Source organism: Hakea prostrata, chromosome 3 (assembly GCF_041222555.1).
Source record: "Hakea prostrata isolate BN-2017 chromosome 3, UWA_Hpros_2, whole genome shotgun sequence".
Taxonomy (NCBI): Eukaryota; Viridiplantae; Streptophyta; class Magnoliopsida; order Proteales; family Proteaceae; genus Hakea; species Hakea prostrata.
Genome location: NC_142602.1, coordinates 914,870 through 925,663, shown reverse-complemented (window position 1 = coordinate 925,663; position 10,794 = coordinate 914,870). Strand labels below are relative to the sequence as shown.

At 38.7% G+C, this 10,794-nt stretch overlaps 1 protein-coding gene across 1 annotated transcript; it reads right to left on the bottom strand.

The window, feature by feature from the left end:
- Window positions 1-256: 256 nt before the first annotated feature.
- Window positions 257-4,760, bottom strand: LOC149019825 (calnexin homolog). Its single transcript, XM_089147797.1, has 7 exons — window positions 4,652-4,760; window positions 4,287-4,385; window positions 4,052-4,121; window positions 1,290-2,419; window positions 1,122-1,193; window positions 928-1,044; window positions 257-777 (listed from the first exon to the last, which is right to left on the bottom strand). Exons 2-7 carry the CDS (start codon window positions 4,365-4,367, stop codon window positions 634-636), a joined length of 1,614 nt encoding a protein of 537 aa, XP_089003923.1. The 5' UTR covers window positions 4,368-4,385; window positions 4,652-4,760; the 3' UTR covers window positions 257-633.
- Between the last annotated feature and the right edge of the window lie 6,034 nt (window positions 4,761-10,794).

Genomic DNA, 10,794 nt, shown 5'->3' with positions numbered 1-10,794 from the left:
AACTTCACCAACGAAAAGGAGGAAAAAGAGAAACATCACACCTGAACCCTTTTATATAACCTTAAAAGCCCAGAATGAACGGTAATCCAAAAAAGTAGTCTGACTATTTCGAACAAATCGCCCATGGTTTAAAAGTTCTATTAAGGAACTATCATACCAAGAACCCTAAATATAAAATGGATGTTGCTTGCACATTAAAAAATAATTGGAAAAATAAAAACCCTAGTCAGAATGTCAGACCAGGCGAGCATCAACATAAAAGGAAGGCCCCATTCAAACGGAGATAAGTTACCCTGAATCCATCCAGATGAACGGCCACTGCAATGATGGAATATTAGACTCTCACCATAGAATGGACCTCATCTACAAACTCTCCGAGGCACAATAAATTTCTACAGGTTGAAGACTCCAGACAGAAGTCCGTTGGAATTACTAAACAAACATTAATCAGCACCGAAAGATACGTCTCATTTACAGCACCTATTTCAATTCAAAACTCAAAAATTTAGGGAAAAATTTTAGGAATGGGGATATTATCAAGAATTTTGTGAAAATTCAACTCAAGCGAGGCTCAAAAAATCTCATGCCTTAATAATGACTACTACAACTAGCAACCGCCGCAGGCTGCTGTCCTCAAGTTTCCCGCCTGGTAGCTCTCTTGCGAGGAGCCGCCGTATCTTCTTCCTCATTCTCTACTACCCTTTCCCCACTGCTTCCTTCATTACCCTTGGTTTCTGCTTGCACACTGCTTTTGGTCGCATTGCTGGCCACCTTAGCCTGTGAGGCATCCATCAACAAGCACAACTATCAAAGACGGTTTTGTTTTCAAAGTTACGTTTGGCGGGAAAGAAAAAAAACTGTTAAGTACACAACCACAAACTACAACCATAAACTACAACCGAACACATTATCTGATCATGTACTTACAGCTGGCTTCTTCCCGCCAAAGAGGAGCCTGAAGAGAATAGTCAATATAACCACTACGATGGAGACAAGGATTCCAATTGTAAGGTTCGGCTGTCTCTCTCCCTTCTCGATGAGATCCTATAGTCATAAAAGTCATCAAAGTGACCCAAAAATCCAAACTCAAATAAATTTAAGCAACTAGTCCAATGACTCACAAGGATTTTAAGCTTGTACGCATCCAAGAACGGAATATCAGCTATTTTATAGAGGAGGTCAAAAACCTTCTTCTGCAAAACCATGTCACATAACCATTAGGAACACAAAGGAAAGTAAAATAACAGATGAACAGAGAAAACTAGACACAGGTAAAGAAAGACTACTACCTGAAAACCTGAAAGCCCATCTGATAGACCTGCAGCTGCTTCCTCAGCCCTTAGCTTCTCTTTCTCAACATCAAATTTAGGCTTCCATGCCTTCTCTCTATATGACTCTGCAACCTTCTCATCGCTGGTAATTAAGAAATTGTCAAACAAAATCCCATCTTGCATGGTCCATATTTCAATACCAATTGCAGCAATAGGCTCAAAATCAGGTTTTTCAAGCTCAAAGTATGCAGGGTTTGGTATCTGTTGTGGCTTCCAAATACCCTTGTAGTTCGGGTTGTCAATGAGTGGAGCATGCCATTTTCCTTTGTATGCAGGATTAGTCTTCATGGGTCTTTTCCACTCACCACAACCAGGAGCTGCCTCACACTTTGGGTTATCAATCTTAGGTGCCTCCCACTCACCATCCTCTTCATCATCCCAATCTTCAGGTTTGGTAGCTTCTGGATCATCAATCTCCTCAGGCTCATCATCCAACCATCCTTCAGGCTTCTCAGCATCCTCGTCTTCAATTTCTGTAGGTGCATCCTCATCCCAGTCATCTGGCTTCACTGCAGTTGGATCAGGGATCTTGGCCCTCTCATCCCAGTTCTCAGGTTTTTTATCATCAGGGTCAGGAATGGTCGAGGCAGGGATGAGTGGAGGTTCAAAATCTTCAGCTGACAGGAAATTGGCCTTCTTCTTTTCCTCTCCATCAATCAGAATTAGCAACTCATTGTCAGGTTTCAGAATGGCAGTGTACACATGGGAAAGTTTATCAGCGGGAACAGAGGGAGGAAATTTTAAATGGTGTTCAATGTACTCCTGAGTCTTGGGGTTCCTGTGCTTGAGAATAAAATGCACCTTGTTAGTGGAACCACACTTATCGGGGCCAAACATGATAGAATAGGGAGATTCATTGTCAAATTCCTTGGATTTCCATCCAGCCTCCTGGGGTCGGAGGTACTTCAGGTATGCACCTCCACATTCAAGCCCATTCTGAAGGCGATTCTCAAATTGCAGGACAACAGTGCCACCTTTGAGGTCAACAGGCTTGTCAAGCTCTTTCACTATCGCATACTTTTTGGCCTTCTCACTCACAAGAAGCCCATAATCATCATGACCTTCACTCTTAGCGTGTTTCCATACACCTACAACCCGACAGGTACATAAATTTGTGAGTTCAGTGCCTACCCGAACAGTTCTTGTATGGCATAAGTAACAAGGTTGATGTCAAGCAATACTAAAAGTATATCAAGAACAGAGATGTAGAAGCTAATTTGTAACATCCACATATGCCGCTGCACATACATCTCACATGAAGAATGAATCCTGAATCCATGAAAAAAAGAGGACTACACAATTCCACATCCCAGTTGATGTTGTTGCTTATCATCTCAAGCTTACAAGAAATAGTTGTTACCAAGAAAAAAGAGAAGTTTGCACAATGGGAAGTCAATATCTGATGAAAAGAGGACAGCATACCTGTGATTTCAGATGAAGCCAATAATGGACGTTCTGAGCCATGTCCATATCTTAAAGCCTAGAGATCACACTGACAAGGATCTAAGTTTAAGGGGTACTAAAATTGGCAATCACTTAAAAATCAACAGGATCAACAAACGCACAATCCTATTTGCTACACGGCCTCTGAGAATTGTTTGACTGATTAAAATAAAAGGAAAACGGAGGTCAACGTCCATTTTCATAGATTCCTCAATCACATTATTACTAACCCTTGCCTACATGTCTTAAAAAATGTTGGTAAGAGTTTAGAGCTCAGACTCCACTAACCAAGATGTGGCTAACTAGCTGGATCAAATAGATACTGACTAGACTGAAAAGATAAATTTTCTTTTAATCCACTCATCTAACAAGCCTCCTCAATGTGAAGCATACAAAAAATTGAAGCTGATTAAGAATTCCCCTTCCCCCTCTCTCTAGCAGCAGGAAAGAAGAAAGAAAGAAAAAAAGCCTGGAAACTTGTAAGCTCTACAGGTTGTTGTTCAAGCAAAGCCATGCAGTACAATACCGTACTCGCAGTGAAGACCTCATCCCAACTTTTTGAAATCAGAAATTAACTTGTTTTGCCATACTTCGAATCAACCTTATGCACACATGTATGTCACACCACTTCTCTTACTATAGGCCAGCTCATTGCTATTTTAGCCTCTTATATCCAAATCATACCACTCCTTACTAAGACATTCAAAGCCTTCAATTCAATTGTACATGTCCAATTGTCCATACAAACTCAAAACACTTTTATCTCAAATCAAGTACAAGAGCCATTCCTATTTTTCCGGTTGTGTTCACTGTAATTTCTAACTAGAAATAACCAAAAAAGATAAAAATAAATCTCTGTATCAAAAAGCACTAGATTAAGTGAAACCCTCCTCCAAAATAAGACAAAGAGCACGAACTTTCAGAAAATGCATTGATGTGTCTTTCCATTTTCCACAGGTTTAATCCGTGGAAATGGCTTAACATAGAGATTTTAGTCACCACAAACCCCTGGTCATAATAGTAAACAAGGAGATACTACCATGAATGTATAAAATACAAATGAACCAGTGTCAGTGGAACACATGCGCCAACGACCGCACAAAACAGAAATTCTCCGACCTTTTCTACTCTTATACACATTATAATCTCCTAAAATTCTTGTAGCAATCATCATTAGAGTGCATTTAACAGAAACTCAAGGTACAAGATATTTATCCCAAAAATAAGAAAAATGGATTGCATAAATAATAAAGGATTCCATGAGTCCAAAATTACACCTGCGTAGTCATCTTTCTCAGAAACGATCCACCGCCCTTCGTATGTTTCGTCGAACGTCTCATAGAACAGCTAATGCACACATGAAAAAGTTCACAACCACGAGTTAAATTCAAACGCAGTATTCAGTTTTTATTGCCAAACACTTTCTACCTCGGAGAGGGGGGGAGAAGGGGGAGTGTTGCGGCGCACAGTTGGTGGAAAACACGGAAATCAGTAATAACCGACATTGCTTACCACATCCGAAGCGCGAAGCACCAAAGCAACGGAAGCTATCAAAAGAAAAATAAATTGCAGGGAAAACCTTTTTCCTTCCATCAGAACGATCTCATAACCCTATAAAAACACAAGCAGTCGAAGATTATAAAGAGACCGAATTCCTAAACCAATACTAATTCGAGGCCCAGTCTAAGAGAAAATAGAGTCTATGTCATAAACCCTAATCTCGCGATCTGTGATCTGTGATCTGAGATCTGAGATCTGCGAATCAAAACAGAATGACCAAGCACGACTATTGTTGAGAAGAGAAGGATAAATGAAGAGACAACATGCTTCAAAACCAAAGGGTCGAAAAGACGAGCAGATTGGCAGATAATGCTTACCGAGCAACCAACGTTGCAACTTCACAGTTTGGTATATCTCACGATCGGCACTATCTATTTCTAGATTTTAAGGGAGGAGAGACAACGAAGACACAAGAAAGCGGACCGTTCGAACACAACGACGGCATCGAGTTGTTTCAACCAATAATATCACATGCCACGTGACGCTAACCAATTACTAATAGCCACGTATTCCGTTCTGCGTGCTTAGCCTGCCGCGCTGTCTCTACTCCATATGGTCCTTTTTTTCATTTTAATTTTTAATTTTTAAAATTAGCCTTGTTTTTTTTTTTTTTTTTTTTTTAACTGTTTTGTTTGCATTTATTAAAGAGAGTATTGGTGAGAAAATGTTGTCAGTCATCATCAGATTTCCTTTAATAAAACGTCTCAATTTTTTATTTATTATTTTTGGTACAAAGGCAGAAAATTGGGATGAAAATATTATATATACAATCTCGGCTAGGGTTTTCATTTTAAGATTATTAAGCCATGATGAGGGCGTAAGTAGTAGTAAAATAGTAACCCTATAGGTGGGTTAAGGTTGAAAAGCTTTTAATCCCGAGGAAAGATGGAACGAATGAGGATTAATGCCCTTAGTTTTAAGTTGGTTCATTCGGTCTTTTTTCTCTTCCTCTTCTTCATAGAATGGATCATAGGTGTAATTGAAAATGAGTTACAGTCAAAGAACAATCTTGTTCTAGCAAAGAGAGGAGCGAGAGAGAGGAATTTGTCCAAACAACCTCACTCACCCGACAAAGAGAGGGTTTTCCAAGGTAGACAGCCCAAATAGGGAATCAATGGTGCACTTGTTGCTTTCCCTAAAGTCTAAACATGGTGTTTGGCTTTTACACATATCATGATCCATGGCTGCTATCTGGGCCATTGGATTGGTGCTTGTCCATCATGGGCCTCCACTAATTTTGTAAGGCGGACTCAACTATCCAGATTCCAAGTGAATGGACGATTTAAATAAATATTTAGGTAAATTGGTTTCTGCATTTTGATCTCCTAATAAAGCAATCCAGTTTCTCTGCATTTCGTCTTCCAGCTTGAACTGGAAGTTCGTGACCATCGAGATCGAGATCAATGACCGTTGGCCCCCGGCTCACCCAATAAATCCAACTCATCATCCGCTTCCGACTCTTCTCGAGCAACGAGTGTGTCAAATCAAATCTGGGTACTCCTCCTCCCCCTCGTCTGTCATCTCCGTGAGACTCGGAGGCTTGGAATGCGACTCGTTGGCCATAGAATCCTGGAAGAGCACAATGGTATGCATGATTGCTGCTGCTGCTGCTACCATTTTGGTCGCCACCTTCGAATTCGAATTTCCTCATCATGATGATCTTCTTGTGGTAGTCCTCATCCTCATCCTCATCCTCCTCCTCCTCCTCCTCACTCTGGCCGGCTAGGACGTGAAGCTTGTGATCAGTAATGGATGACGATAACACTTTCTTGTTCTTCAACATGGACAGACAAGACGATGAACCGAATCTTGATGGCGCTTGTCTTGTTTCTACGATTTGGCTTTAACCATAGAGATCATCTGCTTCAAGAGCATTCCATCTATGTTGATCGAAGAAATAAATTAAAGAGAAAATTTCCCCATGGCCAATTTTATTTAAAAAAAAAAAAATTATTCTATTTTTCAAAATAATTATTATATAACAAAATTTGTGATAATTTTTCTATTCAATTAATATTTTATCATGAGTTATTCAAATTACTTTTAAGTCTTGTATATAAAACTTGTAAAAAGTGTTTGGTAATTACTAGGACCAACAATGTCTTTTCATTTATAGTTCTCAGTCTTTCTATCATTCATTAGTTTTATTGGCTTTTTTTTTTTTTGGGTTACAAAACGGGGTCAAAAGACCCAATTAGTTTTATTGTTTACTATAATAGACCTGAGGGTAATTTGAAAAATTCATAGCAGAATATTAATTAAGCAAAAAAAAAAATTATCACAAAATTTAAGTTTTAATAATTCTTTTTAAAAATATAATCCATTTGAGTAAAAATCTTATTGAGTAAATTTTATAAAAATCTACTGAACAACAAACCCACCAGCTCCCACTCGATTTTTGGTTGTAGTCTTGGTGTTCAAGTCGTTGCTTTTGTGTGCTTCAGTCGACTCTGCAACAGCTGAAGCAGAAGAGAATGTTGATAGAGGCATAGGTGCGGCAACACAGTCTGATTTGACACAAGGGCTGTGCACAATACTATTGCTGGGGTTTTGGCTATTTGGGTGGAAGAAGTCATAAGCAACTGGAGAGGATGTTGTAAGGTTATTGTAGACAAGTCCATGAGATGTTCGACCTTGGGCATGAACCAGAGAGAGAAGAGGAAAATCTGTAAATTGGCCGACATTGCTTTGGTAATTCCTGAACTACTGTGGGGGTTTTGATGGATGCTTGCAATTGGCTTTTATAAAAAATGAGGAAGCTAGATGGTGCTTGGTCTTGACTGAGCACTTTTTTTTTTTTCAATTAATATAACTAAGTGTTAATATTTTGATTAATATGAGTTTTTTTATTATTAATTTTTCATTATAATTTTCTAATAATTTTTATTTTAACTTACCAAACTTATTTTCGATTTGATAATTTATACTCGACAAAAGTCACCAAACCATTTTTCATTCATGACCAACAATGAATTCTTGTACTCATTTCTTTTAAATAAGTATAATAGAGAATGAGAATTGATAAATAAAAAAATAAAAAAGAGCCTTAATTATTCCTCCACCATGCCTTTCATCAGGTTGGAATTCTTTGCGACTGCCACATGACATCCTTGGATATCGACCAGACGGTTTAAAAGGCAAAGCACGTCCAATGATGGATCAAAAACAAATCAAGGCACGCGTTACGAATTTCTCTGTTGTGAAAAGCTAGCTTGATGCTTCCTTCCAGAAGAAAACAAGAAACTTGCTGGTGGTGATACATGCAATGGTAGATAAACAAAGAAGATAGATATATATACATATATATTATAATTATCTGATAGAGACGGTTTGCTAGAATAATACCGATTTGTTAAGTCTAAATAAATTTCTCTAAAAATAATGTCATAGTACCAAAATTGTGCAGAATATGTGGCTGCCCCATAGTTGGAGCCCGATTTCACTCATTTGAAGAGAATAACGTATTACAAAGTCCACAGTCCAAAGTCCAAACCATCCACCAACCCCAACCATAAAAACGAAAATAGTTCACATTTGGGACTGGGACTGGGACTGGCTAAACGTTTCGTGTTCATCTTTTTGCAAATTAAGTTGTTACAGAAAAGAAGGGTTGATGACGAAAATATTCAACAGAAGAATCCTTAAACCACGTCGAAATTGGGGTTCTTTTGGAATTTGTTCCATAATTAGGGGTAAAAATGCTCATCAGCAAGAAACTAATCTAGCTTAAACTATTCTATATAGACAATGCTTCATCTCATCCCTCAAGAGATTGATCTCATACCATGATATGTTGTTGGTCTTTACCAACTGAGCCAACCCCTTACAGAAATATCACAGGATGATTAAGGCCTGACTTGCCAAAAATCTATTTGCTGTTCTTGACGCCAAAATCAAAGTATCTGATCCACCTAGTGGGAGCAGCTATTAAATTGATAACATAAAAAGCTTGTAGACTCAGACCAAAGTCAGGCCGTACATACAAGAGACTATACCTGGGATCCTTCAATCGTTTCCTCCAAATCGGGAATATCCACCAAGTTCTGCAAACGGAATACGCGAATTGCATAATCCACGATTGTGGCACCCTACACATAGGGGAAATTAAGAAAAGAACAGCTAGAATCCAGTAGAGACCTTGGAAGGAAATATGTCTAGAACAAGAATTTCTATCCCATGAAATGCAGTGATACCTTTTGCATAAGAGAGCTCTTCCTTTGGTAAATAATCGTATTACTCACCTTGCTCTTTGGGATCATGTGTAAACAGCATTAAATGTTTATAAATAGAAAACCAAACAGCACAGTAATGAACTAATTGTCAATCAAAAAAAGGATTACCTATCAAAATAAATAAATAAAACATGAATTAAAAAAAATAGAACTTTTGAAAGGGCACCAAAGAAACATTGTTTTCAACCACCAAGGGGAGAAGAAAAAAAATATTAACCATTCCTTCATATCATGTAGGATCTCCTAACTCCAGCCCATGTATATCAAAGATTTTAAAAATGAATTTGCTTGTGGCATGCGCTTGTGTATGTACTTTTCATAACTATCTCGCACCCACTTTACACAATCTTTTGCAAACAAATCTCGGCCAGATAAACTCAAATAAATAAGAGACTGTATAGGAAGATAGGTGGCTGCAAATCAAGCTTGCAATTCAATCAATTGGAATATTGCTTGACCATAAATAACAAGCTCAGTGCAGCCAGCCATTAGGAAGAAAAGAAGAAACAAATCAAGAAAACAGTGGACAACAGCTCAGGGCTCAATCATGACATTCTTTGAACAAAATGAACTCTATCTTGTTCAATAGATATGTACCATCACTTACGCTTAAGAGAAGAGCAGTTTGGAGGGCATAAGGCTGCCTGAATAATACAAAAGCCATCTGTGATTGGTCTCTGTTTCTGCCCAAAATCATTATCGTTTAAAAATTCAATGGAATGCTAAAGATGATAGAAACCAAAAAGGAAGGGGATACTAAAAAGAGAGCGGGAAACAGAGTTAGTAAGAATGGAGAACAATAATAGTTTACCTCACCAGCCGAACTTTGTCTATCATTCCACAGTAGGAGAAGAAAGTGTAAAGCTCACTAAGGGTCACCTTGGGAGACAGGTCAAGAACGTGCACGGTCGGATCTAATGTACTCATGAGCAATCAACACCTTTCTCCCACTAAACCCTATAATCACTTACTGTATAGAAGAAGCAGAAATAATGAGAACATAAATAACATTGAGAATCCAAACCTGATAGGGCTTTTGGAGAATCAATTAAAGTTGGGAATAAAGGAGTCTGAAAAGTTATTCCACCATATGCAAATTTAAAACTTCTTGCATATTGCACTGGGCATGTCCAGCCGAAAGATATCCAGCCTTAAATATCCCAAAACATTGCTCACAAAACTCCAGATAATCATTAGATATGTAGGGAAATACTTAATTAGAGTTTTATTGAATTTCTACTTTATCAGTCTATGTGTTAAAAAGCAATTATGAGTCTCTTTGTTGGGTTTATAAGTAGATGTGTAACCAATGATCGAAGTAGATTGAGTAGAACAGAATAATTGAGTTACAGTTTGGCTAGCCTGAGGGCTGTGTGTAGAAAGTAGATGTGTAACCATTGATCGAAGTAGATTGAGTAGAGAACAGAATAATTGAGTATAGGCACTCTTCTCACCCGAGTCCGGATCTGCGACCTGTCGGGGGAGCACAAAGTGCTCCCCCGACGGCTTACCACCACAAAATAGGGGGGCCAGGGTGGTGATGGGAGGTTTTTTTTTTTTTTTTTTTTTTTTTTTTTTCATATTTTCAGTGGTGGGCCCCACCTTTTTTGTGGTGGAAAACCCGACGGGTCCCCGTCGGGGGTGATGATCCGGATTCTTCTCACCCAACCTCAATCCCCACTCATTCTCCTTCCCTGCAACTCTGATTTTCTTCCAGGCTTTTGCCTTCTCCTAACTGGCCCTCAACTAGTTTCTTTGTTACTAGGTCAAAGGACTATTCTCTCCACTGGTCCTAGGTAGAGGCGGCACAGAACTGAAGTCCTACAAAAAGTCATCACCCAAGTCTCGAAGTAGTAAATAATTAGGAACATCTATGGACAGTAGATCCCCGAAATTGGTTTTTCTTTTGCATTTTAAATTAAACCAATTTAAGCAGGTTGAACCAGTGATTCAATTTAAGTGTCTAGAGATATTATCTTTCAACTCGTGCTTTTTGGATTCATGAATCCCACCCCCCTCCTCAGTTTTTCAAGGAGGTGCTTTGTAAAGCCTAGAATTTCTAGTCCAAGGCTGATTAGCATCTCTAAATTTGTGAGGCTCACTTTACCTCAGAACTTGATAATTTTCTACTCAAGCTGCTGTGCAACTTTTGTTCTCTCCTTGGGGATCATCTGGTGTTCCATCAAGGCTGGTGTTACTGTATTTGGTTCAATTGAAACCTTGCGGTG